Genomic DNA, 23,721 nt, shown 5'->3' on the forward strand with positions numbered 1-23,721 from the left:
CTATCCTGTAAGACCAAGCTGTGTTAAACAAGAATAGAAAAAAAAACAGGTATTGGGTTGTCGTCGCCGCCATAGCATGTGTGAGAGAGATTGCCGGCGTCGTCGGGGGACTCCACCTCCAGGATGTGGTCACCACTTTGCGTACGTCACGGTGATTGCTGTCGTAGGGCTCGGGATTTGGTCGCCACCAGCACGAATCCTATGGCGAGCCGGCGGCATCTGTTGTCGTTTGGATGGGGTCTTCCGGCTCGGCATCCCCAGATCCATGCCTCAGGCGCACTGGTTATCTCCGGTGATGGCCGTCGGCATGGGAATCGTCGGAGCTGTAGCAATCGTGGATGGAGGGATTGGGGAAGAATTGGAATCGTGGAGGGACTGAGGGAGCGAAGCACGTGTTGCCTGGGGGGTTCCTTGCAAAAATAAAGACCTGATTAATTGAGGCTGCGGGCAGGTTTTTGCAAATTTTCCATGCTTTAGATTGGACGCATTGGATGTAGATCGAACGGCCGGAATGCGTTGGATGCAGGGTTACACCAGGCTGTGTGGATTCACACGATACGACGCCTATAGATCATTGATAGGCTTTTCTACGAAGTTGATCAACTTGTCTTAAAAAAAGAAGTAAATTTCACAAAATCACACTTCTTGGGGCTAGTGTTTCAATGGGTCACAATTATGACTAATAGTCTCACAAAACCACACTTTTTCAGGCAGATCTTCTCACAGAACCCAAATCAGGTAATTAAGAACATTTGATGATGTTTCTGACAAGTGGAACCCACATGTCGGATGCCAGGTCGAACGGATTGGAATGTTTTTTTGTCCACGTCAGCTTTTGTCCGACACCCCGTTAAGCTCCTCTGTCTTTTCGGGAAATCCCGATTCGATCCGGACATCCGACATGTGGGTCCCACTTGTCAGAAACAACATCAAATGCTCTTAATTACCTGATTTGGGTTATGCGAGAAGACTTGCCCGAAAAAAAATATGATTTTATGAGACTATGAGTCATAACTGTGACCCGTTGAAACCCTAACCCCAAAATCCCAAGAAATGTGGTTTTGTGAAATTTACTCTAAAAAAATTAGAACATCAAAGTTTTACAACGACGTCAATAGAAATTGAAATCGTCCGCAAACTATTACAACGGAGAAAAATCAACGGAAATGTTGGAAACGCGCCACGACCGGGCGCCCGTACGGCCGTACCGTGCGATTGACATGCACGGACGGCATGGCGCAAAACAACACGCCACGTTCACTTCCAGAACCTTTTCCATCTCGCCTTCTTGCCCTTGTCCTTGTCAGCCTCCTCCCACGTCTTGCCTTGCGCCGGCCGGTCTTGTTGCGATGGCGCCCGTCCCTCCGCGGTCGCCGCGAGCGCGACCCCAGACTTCTCGCCCTTCTTCTTGTCCCGCGAGAACGACCTGAACGCGAACAGATTAAACTTGGAGGAGGAGGCCACGTCCGGCCGCTTGCCGCTCGCGCCCGCCGGCTCCGGCTCCGGCTTCGTCTTCTCCCTGCGTGGGCTGCTGCTGCTACCGTGATCGTCGGGCCATTCCGAGCCGTGCGCCGGTTGCGGCGTGGTGCAGCCGTCGGGATTGAACGTGTCGACGTCCGCCGCCGGCTGAGCGTCGTCAGCACGTGCGTGTTCCGCGGCTCGCGGCGGCGGTTCGCTGCGCTCCGGCGTCTCTGGCTGCTCAGGCTTCTGCTTCTCCTCTTTTGTTCGCTCAGTTTCCTCGGCCTCCTGTGGTGGTGTTTCTGTATCTCGTTCCGGCGTCTCTGGAGGTCCAGTTGCGCCCATGTCATCTTCAAGCGTTCTCGAGTCCTCCACGCAAGTTGTCGCGGATGAGGCAGGTGCAGAGGTCGTAGTGGCAGCGAAGACGGTGGCGGGCTGGTGCGGACGTGGCGATTCCGACGCGAGAGGCTCTTGGACGTCGCCGGAGCCTACTTGCATGCAAAACGTAGAGGTGTCAGCCAAAGAAAGGCCTGGATCTCCCGTGAGGCCGTAACCTCGCAATCAGAGGCCCGAAACACGGAGACATTGCGCCTTCGAAACTACCATGGCAAACTCAGTTCGCTTGCCAACCTGAGATATATGATGCGCTGAAGCAGCAACGTACCAACAACCTAAACAAATCATCCAACAGCTAAGTTGGGTGGACTCAAATCTCAAATCTCAGTTGACTCAGCAAATCCGCTGTAGAATTGCCAGCAAGCAGGCAGTCATCTGCAGCAGATGACTTGAGCCCTGCGGCTGCGCTACACATGTTCAGAAAAATGCACTATCTTTTACAGCATGAGCTTGTTACGCGGGCAATATCAACAGTGTTGAAGTGTATTTATTGGAAAATAGTTTTCGTGTGAATTTATTGCAATCACACCGGCGACAGACAGGGGAACGAAACTAGTGAAAAACGGCCCAGAACACGGCCGAACTGCAGTAACTATTGTACACGACTGCAGAACGATCAAAATCAAAGTCGTACTATTTCTCACCATTTGCTGACTCCGACGCTGGGTGCTTCTCCGTATGCTCCCGGAGCTCAGAGGTGCCCGCTGGCACAGGTGGCCTGTTGGCCAACCTATCGGCCTCTCTGGCCTCATCGATGTCTTTCTGGGTCAGGAAGCTCGGCTGGTTTGTTGAAGACAGTAGCCTTGCCCACATCCTGTCAGTTATCTTAACCTTGTTCCGAGTTGATGTTACCCTCTGTTGACCAAAAGAATTTTCAAGTCAATGAGTCATTATAATTGCTAAGGTAATATTCAGTAAGAGAGGTGAAGAATGTTCTGAATATCATGTTCCGTACTAACAATCATAGTTGTCGCTTTTTCGAAGGTTACAATCCTAATTACGTAACTCCTGGAACTTCTCTCCTGTTCTGATCCCACACCCTGACTATTGGAAACCATAGATAAAGAATCTGTCGACTTCATGCAGCAAGGTGCAAACGAATGCAAGGGGTTGTGAGTTCTGACCATGGTTTCAAATAGCGGGCTATGCTAAATAGCGCTGTCTTTTTCTGAACAGCTAAAAAGTTATAGCGGAGCTATGCCAGATAGCGGAATTACAAAAAAGAAATAAAATATGGATAATTTAATGAAAAACATGATAATCAAGAAATTTGATGAACATAATATACCAGGGCTACAGGAGTTGGGAGCGTGTATGTTTTAGGGTAGGAGTCCATAGATTGACTGTTTCTTCATCTGATTTTCGAGAGTTTTTCGGCCTACATACACTACAAATTTGAGTCGATGGCTTCAATTTTTGGATAGCCCATCCAAATATGAATAGCGGAGTTATTCAAACGCTACAGCTAAACCGTTTAGCGGAGCTAAATCGCGCTTTTGCAGAAATAGCGGCCGTAGCGGTAAAAATTATTACGCTGTCAAAAAGCTCCGCTATAGCCCGCTATTTAAAACCATGGCTCTGACTAATGTTTTCCGAGTTGTGGATCTCCACTAAATAGAAGGCACAGCGACAAAACTACATTTATCTGTTTTTTGGACCAGCACATCACCCGTGTGTCGCTACAGAGTAAAAAAATTACAATACATGTTTAAAGAGAATGATGTACTAACATTTTCGTTGTCTCAGACCAAATAATCCATAACCACAATCATCCTAGTTTGCGTATAATCTCTAGATGTATGAAGGTGACAGACCACCCCCACCAGTTGACTTCGTTATAAAGAGTAAAGATTATGCTAATAGCTGTGACAGACTGACAGCATGGTTCGAGGTTACTTATCCTGGGCAGTGATCAATTTGTGCATGGTTTTCTCACAACTTGGGAGTATCATAATAAAGAACGATGTAATTGCCACTTCCACAAAGTTTCAAAGAAAGTGAAACAAAATTCAATCACTTAGAAATATTGATGGCCCTGAAACAAATACCCCCCTCATTTTCCACTGTGAAGCGGAAGTGTACTACCCTAACTCAGTTTCAAAAGTAACGGCGTAAGGACATACTGAAGTTATACTCACATGAAATGGTATGTATGCATGCCTGCCATGGACCATTCCTACTGTGGAGCTATATCCTGCCATTGCACCATGAATGGCACTGTGTGCCAGCAGTGTGCAGTAGACATTGTCTGAAGCATTGCTTGGAATGGCACGGATCATGTAGGTTGGATCTGCCGGTAGAAACAACAGGCCAGGTTAAAACAAAAGCAGGCTGCTGTTTTCACATCCCACAAAAATGATATAGCACAATGCAATAGATAAAGAGAAGTGAACATAAGTTGTTACCTATGTATTTAATAGTCATCTCCATCTTTTTGCTCTTGCAATAATCCTACAAGGAAATAGTGTATAAAACATTAGTGAATTGCTCAGAGAGATCCTGGAAAATGCCTGCTCTGCTAGTAATCCACAAAACTCAACAACAACGAAAAATATGAAGGTTCACTGAGATATTACTTCGATATCAGTATATTAGTAATCCATATGAGTGACTGAGAAATTGACACCATACCAAATCAAAATCAGATGCAAGAATGGCTGCAAATCAACAGGCTGATGAGCCTTGTAGACTTTACAGATAGTTAGATGCAGAATGCATCTAAAATGGACCATTTTAAGTCATGAATTACAGTTTGAATATTACTAGTAAATCTACCTACTCCAAGATTTATGCACAGGCCTATGTGTGTACAATCTGAACATGGCTGCCCACATGAACATACAGCTGGGCCAAGTGTAAGCTAGGTAGCTATGATTATAAGTGATCATAAACCTTGAACCAGCGAACCTCCTCTTGCAATAATTTATGTTACTACAGTAGTGAAGTTTACACAAACATACAACATGGCTTTTTACAAAGTGCAAGTGTTTCATAACCTCACAAAAAGATTCATATTACTCCCTCCGTCCCATATTAAGTGACAAAATATTACATGTATCTAGACACTTTTTGTGTATAGATAAATTCATATTTGGGCAAATTTGAGTCACTTAATATGGGACGGAGGGAGTAAAAAAAGTCAGTCATTTTCCATCGGTTGTATAGTGCTCCCCCTATCCAAGGTTGGATTCAAACCTTTCCTAGCATATGCAGGTTTCACACAACTTCAAATGACACATCTATCGGTGTACATGCTTGCAGTTCTAGTGTGAACGTAAAAGATAAATGCACAAAGTTTATGTAATGCAGCATGTGGAGCAAAGTTATCAACAAAAGGAAATCGAAATGGAACAATCTCATGTTAGAGAAGAACTGATGTCCACCTTAATCTTGTGAGTCAACCACAGACCAACATCAAGAAGCAGTTTATTTCCAGATGCATCTAGTTGATCTGCTGCTGGTATACTTTTAGCAATAAGATCCTGTCCTGCCCCCTCAGCCACAACAATAACCATATGGTTGTTCTCCTTCAGCCTCCTTTCTATATACTCGAACAGTCCACCCTCCCCTTCCAAATAGAATGGGGATTCAGGAATTAAGCAGCAATCCTACAGAAGATGAAGAAAAAATATAGATTATCCAACAAATAATAAGCACTAACTAAGAATGATAAATCCGAATGCATGCACCACAGTAATAGTCAAATACACAGAATATAAACCTTGAAGGAACTACCCAGTGTTGACTAGAATAGCTCAGACATACATAGAAGACTACTTACCACATCTCTGCTTGCCAGAGTAGCACACATTGCAATAAACCCTACATTGGCAAGGAATCATCACAGTGAGGACCAAGGACAGAATAATGCAGCAGTTACAAGAAAAATAAAGACAAATTCATTATGATTTGATACAAAGGTTAGTTTTAAAACTGCACAAAACAAATAAACATCATACTCCCTCCGTCCAACAAAGGATGTCTCAACTTTGACTAAATTTAAATTCATCTATACACTAAGTCATGTCTAGATACATCCAAATTTTGACAAACTTGAGACATCTTTTGTTGGACAGAGGGAGTAAAAGATTTTTTAACTAATCAGAGCAGATCAGCAAAAGAAAAATGGCCCATTGTTTATGTGCCTTTTACCCAGTGGAAGTAGAAACATCACTGGGGAAAAGGATGCAAGAACTCAGCAGCTGCGAAGGGCCCATATTGGGCTGAGCTAACTAACCACTGTAACGACCCATCAGTTTCACCAAGCCTATTCCGTTCTCAGCACTTGAAGCTTCCACATGAGCTGCATCAATGGCACGCTGGGCCTCTTCTACGGCAGTGTCAAAACCAAAGGACTTGTCTATAACCTAAGAATTAATGTGGAGATAAGTATTAACTCATAGCCCCTGCACATATGATCTCTCAAATCAGCCGAGATGCGGTGAAAAAGTAGGTAAATAAATTACCGCTATATCATTATCAATTGTCTTGGGAATACCAGCAACGGCGACTTTTAGACCACGTCTACGAATTTCCTGACAGCAATTCCAAAAGCAGAATCAGATTTCAAACATCTCAGTCAAAACTCTGGTGATATTTTCCCTCAAAAATAGTATTGATCTATGTGCTGATTTTTTAAATAAATGTTGCTGCATGAGTCCTGCTGCTAGAGTGCACTTGAACAGACGGCACCGTAGTAGTATGTGCCAATATAGAGGTTAAAGATGGTATCTGAGGTTCTGAACTAGATGTCATGGGCATACTCCTAATAGTGATTACCTTAAATATCTCATATGCTCCCTTCTGAGTTCCATCTCCTCCAATAATGTAAACCTAGATAAGGCACATGCATATTTCGTTCAACTTTCAAAATAAGGAGGATTGTACTAAAACACTTTTCAGCAAACACAAACGACATACCTGATTAATTCCACGATCTTGAATGTTGTCAACAATCTTTCTGGTATCATGACCACCACGTGAAGTTCCAAGAACTGTACCACCCCTTTTGTGGATATCGTTGACACTTTTTGGTGTCATGGGAAGATAATTGCTTGAATAGAAGCCCTTGTATCCATTCTAGAGAATCACTTGCAACATCTTAGAAGTAACTCAAAATGAACCATGCATTGAATTATTTTTGGATTAAGTGCACCACAGTGCTTACTGGCATGTCAAAACCACTGGCCGGTGCAAAGTTCTTAATAGTTGTGTGTGTGATCGCACAAATTCTGGACTCATGTCACATGATGAAATTCACAGGTCTTGGAACATGCAATTATTTAAGTGTTGTACAATTGAAATGAATTCCCAACTAAGTCTGAAGTAAAATGACCGGGATTTCTTTTCTCAAACACTTGGGTCAAAGATCAAGAAACAAGTAATCTTTTCCCAAACAAAAATACGAAATGGACCAGACAAAGTGCATAAGAAAGGCGAATTACAATGCATTCGCAGTTTACGTCATCTAGAATGGCACAAACCTGTATTCCAAACACATCGTTGACATTGTACATGTGGGACAAGCCACACACCAACTCTCTTATGACAGTATTAAGCCCAGGGCAAAGTCCTCCACATGTTACAATGCATGCTTTCACATCTTCTGGTTCGAAGTAGACCTTTCATGGTTTAAAATTTATGTCACATATATGCAGATAACACAATGCCTTCAAATGATAAAGGCACACATCCAAGGCACCATACCCTCTGACGTGGTCCAGCACGACGAAAGTGAACTCCCCGTGGGCTGTTCTTTTGAACAACCACCTAATGAGGCACAAATAACATGTCATTTCACCAATAACCACCGTACCAAAATAATTATATCAACACATCAGTTGTGACAAAAAAATACCTTTTCTGGTACAGTGTCATCAGCATTGACAAAATACTGCCTGGTAAATATGTGGAAAAAATTTATTTAGCTTATAAGATTTTGTAATGAGCACAGAATAGAGGTTGAGCGCAGGGCAAAGGTGACAACAAAAGGTAAACTGATGGAAAATCCTCTTACTTGACGGTTGAATAGGCAGGGTGATCTTGCAATGGGTTAGGAAAAGTCTGCCAGGAAGATTAAACAAGGAAAAAGTCAGCTTAAGCCTCATGATGTCACCTTGAAATCGGCCACTTCATTATTCCACGAATGCATATGCAGCTGCTCTACAGGAGCAGGGGAAATGGTAGCCAATTGAAACAGAAATCAGATAGGAAAGGAACAGGAAAAAAAGAGACATCCACAAGCACAAGCATGGAAACAACAAATCTGACAAGCTTACGCAATGAAACAGACATCAACATAACAGCCTCAATTCAGATAGGAATGTACAAACTCATGAGGTGACCATGAGGTGACGACACGGAGACTCGCCAGAGCTCAAGTTTATGCAGGTGTCCAAAAAAGTACTGTAACTCAAGCGGTCACACCTGAACCAATCCGAAAAAATTATCACCCAGAAACTCGGAAAAACAAAAGGAAGCACCCAAATCATCAAGCTCCGCCTCACTACCTCAGTCCTCAGTAATGGCCGCACCTAAATCATCCAAGCAAAAGCATAACCGAGAATACGAGATCGATCCGCGCATAACCAAAATCATCCCCAGTAGCAACGCAATCCTAGAATTTCCCACCGCGGGGGCACTGAATCCGACAATGGAGCAAAGAGAGGGGAGTGGGTGGCGGCGCTCACGGGGAGCTCGGGGAGGTAATCGGTAAGGTGCTGGACGTCGTCGAGGACGTAGCCGTAGTCACCCTCCTCGAGCTTGACGAAGTCGGCGTCGTCGTCACGGAGGCTCACGGCAGAGGCGTTGCGGAGTGCGCGCAGGTTGGGGTACGAGTCGCGGGAGATCCGCACGCACGTGGCCGAGAACGGCAGCGCCTTCGGGACGGGCTCCGCCTGGTACCGCGGCGGCTCCGGCGAGTCGTGGTCCGCCTCCACCGCCACGCCTAGCCCCTCCTCCTCCTCCTCCTCCTTGGGCAGAATGATGTGAGAGGCCATAAGAGGACTCTGATACTGTATGCTCTTCGACCCGGGTGATCGTGTCGTGTGGGTCTCGCGTGTAGGATGCCGTTTTCCTGTCGCCAGAAGGCAGAAGACGACGAGAAAGGTCGAGGTTTAAATATTCGGCTGACGGGCGACGCGAAGCGTGGAGAAGGGGAAAGACCGAAAGAGCGAGAAAGAGAGGAGAAGGCTCCAGGGCTTGAAGGGCCGTTTGATATTTTCTGCCGTGAGCTTGTGACGATGAAATGGCTTACACCACAGTTCTTTATGTAGTACATGTAATTTTTATAACGATATGAAGTCTCAGGGAACGAATCCACTCATTGCCGAATATAATTCATTTAGCTTTGGCGCTTCTAGCAAGCACTATCTAGGAGTATCAGATCCTCTCATTTGATGGATGAATCACTCTCCGCGTCTGTGCGATGGAATTATCTTTGCAAAACTCAGAGGCTTCACAAGTGGTAATGGAGATGGACTGTCTGGAGATCGTGGATCGCTAGAGTAATCGTCACAGCTCTCGTTTGGTCGTGGCACTTCCCGTGGTTCTACTTTTTTCGTCAACATGTATTAAGAACTGCCAAACATTCGGTCCGTCTAATCGTCTACTCCCTGAGCGGTGACGAGCAGTTGAGTGGGCTCTGCTTCTAGCTTCTTGGTAAACAGCTTGATGGCTGAGCTCTTTTCTTGGATTGTACTGTTGCTCGCTTTACCCTGGGATTGTTATGAGTAGGGGCAGGTTTTCGTACCGTAATCGGCGCTCCAATTGCGGACATCAGTCAGCTGGCTTCCTGCACATAGCAGGTTAAGTTTCCCTTCCCACCTCCTCGCATTCCCTCAGTCCCTCTATGGCTCTATCTTCATGTGATAGCGTCTTGCTGACTTTGTATTTTCGTATGCAACTAATGGAAAGAGAGGAATTCCAGGTTGAAAAAAAAAGTTCCACGCAAATTAAGGAAAAACTGATCGGTGGAGGAGAAGCCGGGACTAGCGATCAGTTTTTGAGTTTAAACCACGCAGCATCATTTGTCAAACAAAATATCATGGAAATGGTTTAAAAATGTTTATTTGTTTCTGCTTTATAAATCTACCTGAAACAGCTCAGCTCTACTTATTGCTCAGCACAATACAAACAAACAAGATGGCTAGAAAAAGAGAAAAAGGAACTAAAAAAGACAGCCAGTACCACAGCCATGTGACTGTTATCTCGCTTGTAAATATCAAGAAAATTAGGTATATGAAGAGTTACACATGTGCACCTTGTGCAGTTGTGTGGTTGGAGCATGACATGCAGGCACTACGCAATAGGCTTGCTCACTTTGAGTGAAACTTCCGGCTAACAGACTCATAGCTCGGGACATGAATAACTGCAAGATAAACATTTTAGTAAATCATAAGATCACAATTGGAATAACATTGCACAATCTTAAAGAAACAGAAAGAAGAATACTGTGCTTAGTAGTAAGAGCATACCATCACCCCATGATGCCATTGTAAGGGGTGAAGAGATAATATTGTTGGCAGTTGAAGAAATGTCATTCAAAGTGATTGCTTCAAGATCTTTCAAGAAATGCTCTATGGGTTTCCTGCAGTTGTATCAAAGCTGAATCACTGAGATTCAAAACCAAGCAGAAGTGACATAATAGCTATCAAATGTTGGATAGATAGCAGATAAATGTGGACAGTGCTCATGATGCAAAAGTTGCTGGCTTGCTGCACCTAATGCACATAGCAAAACAGTGATGTCTATTTCTATATGTAAGTAATGCAAGTAACAGCCAGAATATAGTAACCATGTTTGTTAAAACAAAATGAGCGATTGTTTTGGCTCCATGCATATATAATGCAGCTGATAGCTAGAATGCAGTGAGAAAAGGTTAATTTCTAGCTAGATTACCTCACCAACAACACGTTTGCGAGTTTCACTAATAGCTAAAAATTGAGTTTGACCTGGCCAACTAAAATTGCTGTAACCAGTAACCATGTTATAAAATTATTCAAAGAGTACAATTTTCTTGTTTTTTGTCAACAAAAAGTTTGAGATCTCACTGTAAAATTGCTCAAATTCACAATTTAATTTTTTTAATCACCAAAGTGAAAATGCGGAGAAGTCAGAACCACCTCCGTTCAATTTAACAAGTAGCAAGTAGAAGCAAATTATTTATAATTTCCATATAGTGGTGTAACCTCCATTCAGCATGGGTAGACACTACAGAGTAACTCCACAAGATAGATATAAATGACAGCATGGAAATTCAAACAAAGCCCCCCAACAAGACTTACTTTAAGTCATGTCCAACTCCACAAAAGAATAACTGCAACCTGTCACAGCCCATTTAGCCTCAGGCCCTCAGCCACCTCAAACTTGGTTCACCAGGCCATTTCACCCAGATTAGGAAAGTTTATTGTGAATTTACAATTATGTTAGTTATTTCCCGTCCATAGGTGCAGCCAGATTCTACACGGTTGATGATACAAGCCAACCTGCCCACCCAGTCAGTCTAATATGTGACTTTTCAGTTTCCATTTCAGCCCAGAAACTAATAGATCCTCTACCAAACCTATATACAGGAAAATTATAAGTTAAACCTGCAAACCTCCCCATGTATCAAAGTAAGCATATGTATTTGAGTTCCAGTAAGCATGCATATTATTCACAGAGAAAGCATATAAATTTGGATAACCTTTCCCCCTTAAAGGGCACTGCAACGTTTACAAAAACACACATATACATAATGTAAGATACTGGTAAAATTTAGAACAGAAGACAAGGTAACACAACATGGACAATTTTCAATTCAAACAGTAATAACTACCTAGTTAGTTCCATCAAGAGAGTCTATGAATTTCCACATCATAAATGATACTGCATGCATGGGTTGTGCGTGTGGAAGATCACTAGCACTGGGGAATGACTTTTATAGCTAAGTTACCAAAGCTCGTGTAACCATACCTTTCCCCATAAGTCAAAATCTGCCTCCCCATGTCTTCAGATGCTACAGCCTGTAATGCAAAACACACAGTATTAATGATATAATGCTTCCTCTTTTCCTCAATAGAGGATCTTTTAGGACACGAGAATGCACAGTCAAAACTTTGATCACTAATATACACAAAAGTTCCAAGATTTGTTACATGAGATGATATTGGTAGGCCATCAAAAGAAAATTCCATAACATTAGTGGTTTTTTTTCTAATAACATATGAATAGCAACGTAATGGTCAAATGGGTGCATCGGTGAACATGTTGAAGCCATCTAGTAGGAACGGAGGGGGATAAGGAATCAAGAAGAAAATCCGAAGGATTCAATAAGCAGTTAGAAATGCATACTCTTGATTCCAAGTTCATCAAAACCGCAGATTTAGTTGCCTGTTTAGCTCGATCAAGCTGCTCTTGTGTAACTAAGAACACAGGGAAGAGAAGAGATCAATGAGTAGTCAGTTTATAGTTCAATACAGATGATTCCTTGTACATCTCATGATGCCAAATAACATGCATACCATTTCCAGGAGTGGCAACTTCAAGAAGTTCTCCTGCTGCCAAATCAACAGCCTTGGAGGCAAAATCTGGGCTCTGGCAGTGATTGCAGGACAAAAAAAGCATGTTAAATATAATTATATAACAGGATATTTTTCAAATAAAACTTGTATGACAGGAAGTGGAAATAGAAAAGGATGGAAGCCTCGCATAAGTGCAAAACAGACCATCTTCATGCAGTCATTCATCCATTTCATAGCACCATGAGAACAAGTAACAACACAAAGAAAATAAAAAGAGTCTCGACAAGTACTCCACTTTTTACACGCTCTTTACATGGCTTGTATGTTGGGAAAAAATAGTGATAGGGTGGAATGTGGGTAAGATGAATGCAGACATGCAAAACGGATGAAATTAAGGCAGGTTACAGGCCACTTTGGCGCTAACCTTGATAGACAGAGAAGTATGCAAATTTGAGATTACATCACAATTTCAGCTGGATGCCTTACAGAAAAAGTATTGGACACTTAACTTTTGTTATTGATACCAAAGGCATCATAAGTTTCCACTATATGCTGGCTAGCTGTTTGGCCCCACTTTTGCCCTCTTTGAGCAATAAGTTTTTTTGCCATGTGCTGTTACGGGTTTTTTTTCTTGTTTAAGACTATTTACAGGAAATCCATTTAACCCAATAAGCAGAAATGATAAAAGAGACAACTTGGCCATGCACAGAGATTAACTATTTCCAAGAGATGCAGGACAGAAAAAATTTCATTCACATCTTGAATTTCATAAATAATAAACTAAGGGTAATTTATGCTTGATGCTTACAGTTGTTGCATGAATTCCAAAAAGACCAGAATGGTTGTAGATACTGGTGAACGCGGAGAATGACTCAATCTGCTGGTAGTGGTTTAATATCCGTAGATCTGTAAGGCATCATGTTAAGTTTAGGACACTAATAGGCAAGTGGAGCCAGTTTAAATTTCAAGTCATTGGCAGGGTACATAATCTAGAATGCATGCCCTTCCCAGGACCACCAGCCGAAAAAGAACCTCCTCCCCCCATGAGCATCTGCAGAAAACACCAAATTGTCCATATCGCACAGTTGTCACGAACTCATTACTACATTGGAAACTGAACACAGAAATAAGACAATACATCTACGGAGAAACTTGAAGAAAAGAAACTGCTCTACTCTAGAGTTTTGTCAGCAGATAACAAGTCACATCAATGTTTGCCAAGGCCCAACAATACCTGAAGCACTGTAACAATAATAGCTGTTTTCTCTTCATACCATCCACCTGGTACTTCGAAAGCAAGAGCAACATGTGTGTTCTGTCGACGGGAGAGAAGTTAGTACTCCCTCCGATCCTGAATTCTTGTCGTTGTTTTAGTTCAAATTTGCACTAAAACAACAACAAGAATTTAGGATCGGAGGGAGTATTATATAAGCAAATCATATATACAGCCCCATGAACAAAAAGTGCGAGGAGAAACAAACAGCAAAAACTTACTGGAGAGTCTGCTTGACAACGATAGTCACCTCCCACATAAACTGATTTTGGCTCTTCAGGACGCTTCACACCAGGAAGATCGGACAGAAGTGGCTCGGCAATTGAAACTAAGACATCATGCTCGACTCCAGATGCCGCTAGGACCATCCTGGGAGCTGTGAAATTTTCCTAAATTCCTCAATGCATGAAAATGTCAAAGCAAAGCCTTTCTAACTAAATAAAAACATAGATGACAGGTAAGTCAATCTTACAGCAATGAATTCCTCAAGGATGCTACTGTTCAGTCTATGTATAGCAGATTCTGGTGCCATGAGGGGCTTTGCCAATGCACCAGAATAGCCAGCAGAATGGAGTGCCTCTAAAAGTAAGCCTTGAGGATTATCAGAAGCTTCAGCTATTTCAGCTTTGATCTTCTGCAACTGTAGGAAAAGACATCATTAATACACTGACAGCAAAACCTGGTGGTCCTTGCCTTCAAATGACCAAATACCTGCTCTTGAACCTCCCAATCAAAAAATGCTGGGTTCCTCACACTGTCAATAAGCACTTCAACCATATCGGGTACATAGGCCTTGAATGCATCATAGGTGTAGCACATTTGTTCACGAGAAGCTGAAGCAGAGATATTCCCGCCAATGGATTCTACCTCACGTACTAGACGCAAATGACTCCTGTTTGTGGTGCTCTTGAATGCCATTCTCTCCAATAGATGTGATGCTCCAGATGAATTAGGTGTTTCATATATAGAACCACAATCAACATACAGTCCCACTGATGCAGCTGGACTCTGCAGTTAAGTCCCAAAAATCACTTCCATTCCATGCAGATGCAAAGACAATGCAAAAACAGAGAAACATCTACAGGCACAGAGTGATACCATTGACGTTTCAGAAGCAATTTTGATGCCATTCGGAAGAGTGGTGACTATTGTCTTAGCTGGCTCTATAAAGTCTGGTAGTGGCGGAGGAAATGTGATGCCTGGGAGAGGGATATCAAGAGGAGGAATCTGGGTTGACTTCCCCCCCAGAAGCCAACCAAACAAACCACCGGGAGACTGCTTCGCAACACTTGTACTAGCTAGCCTACTAGAACCATGTTGCTGCAAGCACAAAAACAAGATAAATTGTCTGGCAGCGAGAACATCAGGTAACAGCGCTAAAAATGAAGGTTGAAACTGAAAAGCTCAAAAATGTAAGAAACTGTAGAAATCTTCTATATCTAAGTAGAAGCAACCCACTACTTGATTTCTCTAAACATGCAAGCATGCCACATCATCACATAATTAATTTGTTCACACCTATTTAGTGGAAAACTCATAGCATGTTACTTCCATCAAGTTATTCCCACTAAGTGAAGAACGTACAATTTTATTATATGTTTTCAATTTTGAATACTCTTTATGTTAACTAAAAATTTCCGCAACAACGTGCGGGGCATCATCTAGTTACATTAGAAGCTGAAGGCAGGCAACATTGAAAACCAGAACCAATAGGACCAAATGGCAAAACAAAAAACACCTTACGTAAATTTCCAAGTTACAACAACAAAATGTAGCTAGTAACTTACATCTCCCCCATTGAGTCTCGACTACAGCGTTAAGGTTACATATCGATCTGATAAATGTAATGTGTGAGGACGAAAACAAAAGGAAGCAATGAACACAAAGAATGGTGTTTAGATAGGTTTAGGCCTCCTTGAGAAGGGATAACAAACGTACTGATGTGTTCGTAAATTGAAACAGCGTTTAGAATAGATAGGTTTAGGCCTCCTTGACAAAGGGGGCGATGTTTGCACTGGTCGAAGTGAACAATGTTGAATGTACTAACGTGAAATGAGAAGCACCCTTCTTTCTTCTCTAATAAAGTGACAACCAACACAACACAACAGCAAACACTCCAGCGCCCAGTAGCGCCGGTTTTTTAAATGGTGAAAGCTAGAAAAATCGAACCTATAAACTACGACGCATGAATAGGCCGCGACCCACAAGCACTATCAGTACCTACTACCTAGACGATTCGAGCCGGTCTGACGAACCGCTGAGGATTTGCTGCGGGAAGGATCGTGGGGGGGAGGGGGAGGGGGACGTACCTTGAGAGAGCGGAGGTGGCTCCCGATACGGTACATAGCTGCCGCGGGCCGGGGGCTCGGAGGACGGCGAGCGACGAACGGGAGGGAGATCAGGGGAGCCGCCGGGGAGGTGAGAGGTTGTGCACGCCGTGCGGTGGGCTGTTCGGCAGTTGAGCCTGTCGCCGGATGGCTGGGGCGAACGGCGAACCCCACGAGAGTTGGTCCTGGGCGTACGTAGGCCGTAGGTCGGAGAATGGCATGCGCGGCCCTTGAACAATATTGGGCCTTGTCCGCCTGAGTGGGATTTTGAGAATCGGCCCATTGGTGTTACTACTCTTGTGGGCTGTGGCTGCTGTTTCCGTTGGATTCTTAATACAAATCTCTGTTTCTGTGGTCTACTGGCTCCATCCGTGCTCTGCCGCGAGCAAATGATTTTGCCATGGATCCTCGAGTCAAACAGCGTGCGCAGTCGTGTGGGCCCACCTCCACCCATACCAATCATCGTTCTCGAGGACCTCAGCCTCCACGGGCCCACACACGCACCATCCAGACCAACAGCGAGATGCGTCCAGCAGGCACCACCCACGTGGAGCCCACGTGCCCCGCGAAAACAACGCCCTGCTCGTCCCGTCAGAAACGGGCCGAAAGAGTCCTGCGTGTGCAGCGTCGCGTGACACCACCACTGACGCCGCCAGCTCGCCGCGGTCAGGCGTCCACTCGTTCCCGCAGGCTCGAAAACCTAGGCGGTTTTCTCTCCGACGCGGGAAATCCTGTGAGCGACTGAGCTGAAGCTGAGAATCCCCCGAGCGTTTCCTGGTAATCCGGCAGTTTCTCGATCGTCCGTTTGGTGGACTTGTGTGCGTAATTAGGCAGGTTTTCATCTGTACCCTGCAGTTATCAGTAATGGTGTCAACGTACTCCCCTCTGTTTTCAGGGTGGGTTTCCAACTGAACTTCCTTTTTCCTACTTTTAGTCGTTCGTTTTATAATCATCGGGGTGCAGTCTTCGTGCCCACTTTGGGTTAGTTGTAAGTTTGGATTCTAACTGGCAGAGTACACTATTGGTTTGGTGTGAACTTTACAGCCTTTTGAGTGTTCCGTGTGGTTCAACTTACGGGAAGTAAATTCCATGTCAAAATGCACGTCCTTGTCACCAACAACCTTGTTTTTGTGCTTTGCCGATGCAATCTAGCGAACTCTTTTAAGTTGTGTTATTCTTGACTCAAACTGTCCAACCAACTTTGGTTTTACCGTAACTCAAATAGTAGATCATAGGAATGGGCAACATCAACCTAGCTCTTTCGACTAGGACTCCTCAATTCCACTCACATGAATGTGTTTTGAGAGAGCTTCTTGCTTAATAATTCCATACCATTTTCACCATTTATATGGAACTAGTTTCTTAGTTAAACTGATGATTCATCATTTTGTAAGAGCACAATACTGGTTTCTAGGAGGAGATTTGACTTGATAAACATTCCATTAAACAACTTATTTTTCGGAAAAAACAATTTATTTTTGAACTATACTACTAGTAGTATTTTGTATCTAATCTTTTGTGGCAGTTAATTTGGCCTTATAGATAGTGTTTTAAGGAGAGTTTCCCTTGTTTTGAAGTAGAGTACATATATAGAGTTTGGTAAAAAAAAAGAGTACATATATAGAGTGATGGAGAATTAAAACGTTGAATATTTGTTGCACCTAACCTACCAAAGCCATGAAAGCGCACAATTACGCGACTGTCAGAGGACCTAGAGGAGATAAACGCACCCACGTTTCCCCCACCAATAAATTCCACCCACCAACAAATCCCACCCAAAAAACACGAATCATCTCAGGCCTCGGCGGCTGAGCACCCCTCAATCCGATTCAGCAACTCTGCCACCTGTTTCCGCCTCCGCCTTCTTCTCCTGGGGTTTTTGCACGCACGCTCTTCCCATTTCTCGCGTCTCCCCAGCCCCAGCCCAGGCCACACGAGCAAAGGCAGGGGGCGCCGCCCCTCTCGATCCACGGATCTCCTCCTTCCAGGCCTCCTGGAATCTGCTGGTTCTGGAAGAGGCGGGAGGGCGCTGGAAACTGGAGGCGTCTCGGCGTCTCGGGGTTGGGGGTGTCGAGTTGTTTGGGAGGAGAGGGGAGGGAGGCGCATGAAGATTCGCGAGCTGGGCGACGGTGACTCGTCGCTGGTAGCGGAGGAGCGCGAGGAGGCCTGGGACGGCAGCGAGGTCGCCCGGCTGAGGGCGAAACGCGCGCTCGTCGGCGCCGGCGCCAGGGTGCTCTTCTACCCGACGCTTCTCTACAACGTGCTGCGCAACCAGTTCGAGGCGGAGTTCCGGTGGTGGGATCGCGTCGACCAGGTGGTGACCCTGCCTTTCGTTGCCCTTAAAGGCATCCCATGATTATTTTGTTTGGGATTACAGGCTTCATAGTATCGAGTAGTAGTATTGACTAATTCATGTTCGACTAGTTCACCTGCCGTTGTTAAGCTTGGATAATGGAGTGACTTTTTAAAACTGATGAATGGTGTGATTTGGACACCATGGTGTTTCTCTGGGATTTTGCTGTGCCTTAATTTGATTTGTTCATGATTTTACCTGATGCATTCCTGCCGGGAAAGATACGCCCCTTTGAGAAGTGATTGTTGCTGTGTCTGTTCATTTCAGTCTCTACTTTGTCCAGTTGCAAGAAATCTGAAACACTTTTCCGTCAATATGTATGTTACCCTTAGCTTGTACTACTGTCGTGTGGTCTTCCATTTGGCACAGGTGGGTGAACATGTGTACATGCCTAGGACCACCGAACCCTTATGTTGTATTGGTAGTGAAAGGTCCCTTCTATTCCTGAATAGCATGACTTTGACTGCAGCTCTTAGTTTTTGCATTGTTGCTTTGCACAATTTAGTACTTCGAGGTGCATATCATGATGTATCTCTGCAATACCTAATTTGTCCAACCTCCATCCGCAGTATATTTTGCTGGGGGCTGTTCCTTTCCCAAGTGATGTTCCACGTTTGAAGCAACTTGGAGTTCAGGGAGTTGTAACATTGAATGAGCCTTATGAGACTCTGGTCCCAATGTCCTTATACGAGGTAAACTTTGCATTGATTCCAGTTGCATGATTTTGTTTGAATCTTCAAATTGATAGTTTCACAGTGTAAAGAACTTTGACTCAACTAACTACTTGTTTTGGAAACTGTAGAATGTCCCTGTGCTCTTATTACTCTTCTCACCTTGAATTAATAAACATAATTTCGTACATATTATGATTGACTCAGAGCCATTATTTATCACCCTACTGTGCATTTCCATTATCAAAGCAAGTCTGTTCTGATGAGTAACAAACCTTCCTACTGCAGGCCCATGGGATTGATCACCTTGTGATTGCCACAAGAGATTACCTGTTTGCACCTTCTCCTATGGATATTTGTCGAGCCGTGGACTTTATCCACTGTAAGTTCATGCCATTTCTTAAACAGTAGTAGTAAATCTACATCAGTTTTCCTGGCTTCTTTAGTACCTGTTGGGTTTGCCCAAAGATCAGTCACATGAAGACGCACACGATCGGGAATTTATTTGGCCAGAGGCACTTGTCGTGCCTCTCTTTTTATTTCTTCTCAATATCTCAAATCCCACGTTACAAAAGCTGACCCTGGTGCATCTATATATACACCCAAAATCACCTAATCCTAATAGGACTAGGACTTAATGTGCAAAGCTAATTAGACTCGTACTAGTGGTACTACTCGAACTCAGGACAGACCAGTCCTAAACGGACTCATACAACAAGATTATTCTAACAGTACCTAGTGTTATGGAATATTTTTCTCTGCAAGTAGAGATTGAGTTAGATTTAGGATTTAGGGAAGGAAAGCATGCAGGCGTCAACTCACACAAGGGAGGCAGATGATAGCTTCAAGTCAACTGTAGGAATTATGTATTATATCTAGTGTATGTTGTTGGTATGTGATGGAGTAGGTATAGAGGCATATAAGTTGCAACACTGTCTTTTAATGCAAAGCCCCTTCCCAGCAGCAGGATCAAGGATCTCTTTGCTGTCGTTTTCATCATGAATGATAATTAAGTGAAAGGGGAAATATAGTTACCAATAAAAAAGAAAACAAGACCTTCTGTTACACATTATCAGTCACTTATGTAGACAGGGATAGTACCCTACCGAAGCATGGCTACATGTTGTGCTTGGTATATAGTACTTGATTTATGCGTATCAATAGGCATTGGGTTCTGCTATATTATATTAAAGTAGTTTTTGTAATTAACACTACACATTACTAGCAAATTATCGACGAACTACATTGCTAGTAGGTTCACAAACCACACTTCTTGTGTATCGTGATTTTAGAATAATACACTTACGAAGGGCCCATTATGAAGTTTCAGTGGTCCTCATTGAACGCGATGTGGCTGACATTCAAAGAGTGGGTTTTCAAACTGTGCTACAAAACGTGTATTTTGTAGACTAAGGGCCTGTGTTGTCCATAGGCAAACCTCAATTATTTGGCTGCAACCTCAATTGTGGCACGCCACACTTCCTTACCCCACAAGTGTGGCAAGCAAATTATCCACCACAAAAGCTGTGGCATGCTATACTTGTGGCACAAAAGTGTCGCAAGGTGTGGAGGGCAACCAAACATGCCCTAATCCTTAAAAATGTATGTATTTGGTTGTATGCCAACAAAAAGTGCAGTCTTAAGAACTTCATTTGTTGAATAATTGACCTTTTTTCTTTACTAGAGTTTGCTGTCTTGTACTTCTGTTGCTCGCTTTTTTTTTCTGATGCCGAATGTTGAAGTCAACCGATTAGCTGCCTGAAGAAGCTTTCCAAACAGTTATTCCTATCCGAAATTCCTAAATAGTCATTAACTAGGTACAACCTTCCTTGTCAATGGTAGTGTTAGCCAACAACCATGATGCGTTTACAATTGAACCATCATTGGGTTCTGCCCAACAACACATATCCATTGGGTTTGCTTTTAATGTGAAAGAACTAACGGTCCATTTTATTCCTTTCAAAAAATTACATGGGCCTCAAATGTGTATATTTTAGTAATGAATGTCTGCCTGTTTTCAGGTAATGCATCACAAGGTGGCACTACTTATGTTCACTGTAAAGCTGGAAGAGGACGAAGCACTACTGTTGTTTTGTGTTATTTGGTAATATAAGCTACATAAATTTCAAACACAATGTTATACATCCCCTTCATTTTGCTGATGACAGTTTATTGTCTTCCTCATCTTCAGATCAAATATAAGAGCATGACTCCTGAAGCAGCTTTGGATCATGTGCGATCCATTAGGCCCCGAGTGCTTTTGGCACCATCACAGTGGCAGGTATGAAGACTGTTAACTGTTATTAATTGTGTTCTGTCCAGGTGAACACCATTGTTGTTCAGTCCCTCAGCTGCTAAACTGTTTCATGCCAATGGCATGATTTTGCAGGCTGTTATCTTATTTAGCACTCTCACCACTGGATGTTTTCCAGTACGGATTACAAACCCAAACTGTTACCTTGAAGGCAGCCAAGCTTCCATCCCTCACGGAGAAATCGATGATTACACGATGGAATTTGATTACGAAGATAGCGGTTTACCCCTTTGTCATGTTATGCTACCCAGACAAAGCAGTCCAACTGGGTGTGTCGATGCAGTGTTCATAACAGAAGAAGATCTCGAGGGCTACGATACGTACATTGATACCAGGAAGGATGTTGTGTCGTTGGAAGTAGCAGTCAGTCGAAAGCCCATCATGAGGAGACTATCCTGCCTACTTGGGTCTCTGAAACTTACCAGCAATTGTGAACCAACCCCAAGCAGGTTTACTGGGGTCCGCGCCTGCTAGGTAGATTTCCAATGCTTTACTCGGTTTTCTCCATGTCGTGGATCGAGATACATGATACAGTACACTAGTACATAGGTGGCTTAGCCAATCAGGCATCGTAGAAACATCAAACATGGAGGTTTCTATAGCCACGGCAAGTGCCAATCGGGAAGAAGCTTTGTGTGCATAGGGAGCTGCAGAGTGTAGAGATGTGAATGTGCCGATTGCTGTTGTTTTTTTACTCGATAGTCGAGAACATGTGATTTCATTCCATCATTGTTTTTTTGGAATAACAAGATGTTCATTTTTGCGTCAGTATTTCTAGTAGTACTAGTTTTCTCTTTGGAATAAGACGTGGTGTTCATGTTTTGCAACTGGCTGCTCTCCTCCTCTTCTTTGACTAAAGACACAGCTGGTACTTCTAAATTCGAATGCCAAGATAATCAGTAATTTCTATGCAAATTTGAAATCTGCTCTCCAACTTGCTACATTCTTTACTTTGTCGTGTATGTTTACATCAACTGACGCGAAAGGTGCTAATAAACCTTTTTTAGATGGAATACCAATTAGTTGTGTTGTTGTCTTTCAGATTTTTTTTGGTATGTCAAATGATGTACTACTTTCGTTCCATAATTTTTGTCTCAAATTTGTCCAAATATAGATATGTCTATTCTTAAAAATGTTTAGATACATGTAATATTTCGACAAAAATTATGAAACAGGGGAAGTAATATTCTTCTTTTTGGAAGATATATATTTATTAGAAAGTCTGATGGTGGGCTAGCCGAGAGAGGATTGATGTGCAACCACAGTCCATAGTTGAAGTCTTCAAAGGCCCCTTTATTGCAAGCCCTCCAAAGCACCAGCAACTCTTCCGACAATCGAGCGAACAAGTGCACAAAAGGTAGTGATGTGTTGAGTTGTATATCTCAAGGACGCAACACCGAGCCCAACCTGAAATATCCTTGCTTGAGAGATCTGCGGATCACAACAATGGCTCTCTCACTTGCCATTGGTAAATCAACCCGCACGAGCAAGAACCACCGTCTTCAGGAAGATCATCAACTATTCTTACTCCCTCTGATTCTAAATTCTTGACTCACATTTGTCAAATATGGATGTATCTATTCTTAAAAAACGTCTAGATACATGTAATATTTCGACAACAATTTAAGATCGGAGGGAGTATCTTCAAAATGCAAAGAAAACATTCTAACTTAAAGTCCCCTAAAGTCTAGCTTCAGAATGCAAATTACAGCAACCATGAGGTACAGATTCTGAAGCAACCAGCGACAAACATCGCTCCACTTCTCACTTCCTCCATCACCTCGATGGCTGCAGAAGGAAGAAAGGAGCTACACCATAATCAGATCTGAAGACCTAACCGCGGACTTATTGAAGGAGAGGACAGCAGCAGTCCTCCTCTCCGCTTGTGGCTCCAGCCATATGAGCACCACGATAAGGAGGAGAGCCACTAAATGCTGGATGCGGCCTGCGAGCACCAGCGATACTCTGCAGGCTAACGGCATACGCCAGACGAAAACAAAAGTACTCAAGCTATAACTATACAGGGAGGGAACACTCACCCATCTCAACGCCGGACGCCGCCGGAGAGGAGGAAAGGATGTAATGTTGGTATGAACTAACAAGAATGGTGCTAATAAGAGAATATCTTGTGCTCACATGCCCTTAGGTGCTACTGTGCTACCAACGCACGATAGCACCCCTAAAAGTTTTTAAAAATTTCGAAATAAATTGAGTGTGTTCATAAGATATGCGTATACCAAAGTTCCAAACCCAAATTCATTAGATGCATAGAGAAAAAAAAAGACAAATGCAAATATGAATAGTGTCAGGATTTTGTCTTTTTCGACCTATTCACGTCAGGGTTTGTCTTTTTGTTTCTTTATGCACGTAATGAATTTGGGTGTGAAACTTTGTAATGTGGTTTTGCATATCTTATGAACCCACTCA

General features: G+C 43.3%; 3 protein-coding genes and 1 long non-coding RNA gene across 4 annotated transcripts; 2 read left to right on the forward strand and 2 right to left on the reverse strand.

Moving 5' to 3' along the window:
- Positions 1-1,084: 1,084 nt before the first annotated feature.
- LOC100846104 (ATP-dependent 6-phosphofructokinase 6) lies at positions 1,085-9,005 on the reverse strand. Its single transcript, XM_003569710.4, has 15 exons — positions 8,544-9,005; positions 7,871-7,917; positions 7,712-7,751; positions 7,561-7,623; positions 7,338-7,475; positions 6,775-6,933; positions 6,634-6,687; positions 6,321-6,389; positions 6,092-6,221; positions 5,636-5,676; positions 5,238-5,462; positions 4,260-4,305; positions 3,993-4,144; positions 2,499-2,709; positions 1,085-1,946 (listed from the first exon to the last, which is right to left on the reverse strand). Exons 1-15 carry the CDS (start codon positions 8,850-8,852, stop codon positions 1,258-1,260), a joined length of 2,373 nt encoding a protein of 790 aa, XP_003569758.2. The 5' UTR covers positions 8,853-9,005; the 3' UTR covers positions 1,085-1,257.
- A 217-nt stretch (positions 9,006-9,222) lies between these two features.
- On the forward strand, positions 9,223-10,052 carry LOC112270853. The gene is made up of 2 exons (XR_002963372.1): positions 9,223-9,659; positions 9,782-10,052. It is a non-coding gene; the product is annotated as an uncharacterized LOC112270853 (long non-coding RNA).
- LOC100846716 (mitochondrial-processing peptidase subunit alpha-like) lies at positions 9,881-16,138 on the reverse strand. Its single transcript, XM_010233981.3, has 13 exons — positions 15,939-16,138; positions 14,728-14,949; positions 14,341-14,637; positions 14,102-14,269; positions 13,851-14,018; positions 13,591-13,671; positions 13,341-13,407; positions 13,165-13,262; positions 12,357-12,429; positions 12,187-12,257; positions 11,809-11,858; positions 10,329-10,441; positions 9,881-10,222 (listed from the first exon to the last, which is right to left on the reverse strand). The coding sequence occupies exons 1-13, from the start codon at positions 15,972-15,974 to the stop codon at positions 10,170-10,172; spliced, it is 1,497 nt and encodes a 498-aa protein (XP_010232283.1). The 5' UTR covers positions 15,975-16,138; the 3' UTR covers positions 9,881-10,169.
- Positions 16,139-17,719: 1,581 nt separating this feature from the next.
- Positions 17,720-22,121, forward strand: LOC100821503 (putative dual specificity protein phosphatase DSP8). The gene is made up of 6 exons (XM_003569715.4): positions 17,720-18,270; positions 18,879-19,001; positions 19,269-19,362; positions 21,002-21,084; positions 21,172-21,261; positions 21,370-22,121. The coding sequence occupies exons 1-6, from the start codon at positions 18,061-18,063 to the stop codon at positions 21,766-21,768; spliced, it is 999 nt and encodes a 332-aa protein (XP_003569763.1). The 5' UTR covers positions 17,720-18,060; the 3' UTR covers positions 21,769-22,121.
- Positions 22,122-23,721: the final 1,600 nt, after the last annotated feature.

Source organism: Brachypodium distachyon, chromosome 2 (assembly GCF_000005505.3).
Source record: "Brachypodium distachyon strain Bd21 chromosome 2, Brachypodium_distachyon_v3.0, whole genome shotgun sequence".
NCBI lineage: Eukaryota > Viridiplantae > Streptophyta > Magnoliopsida > Poales > Poaceae > Brachypodium > Brachypodium distachyon.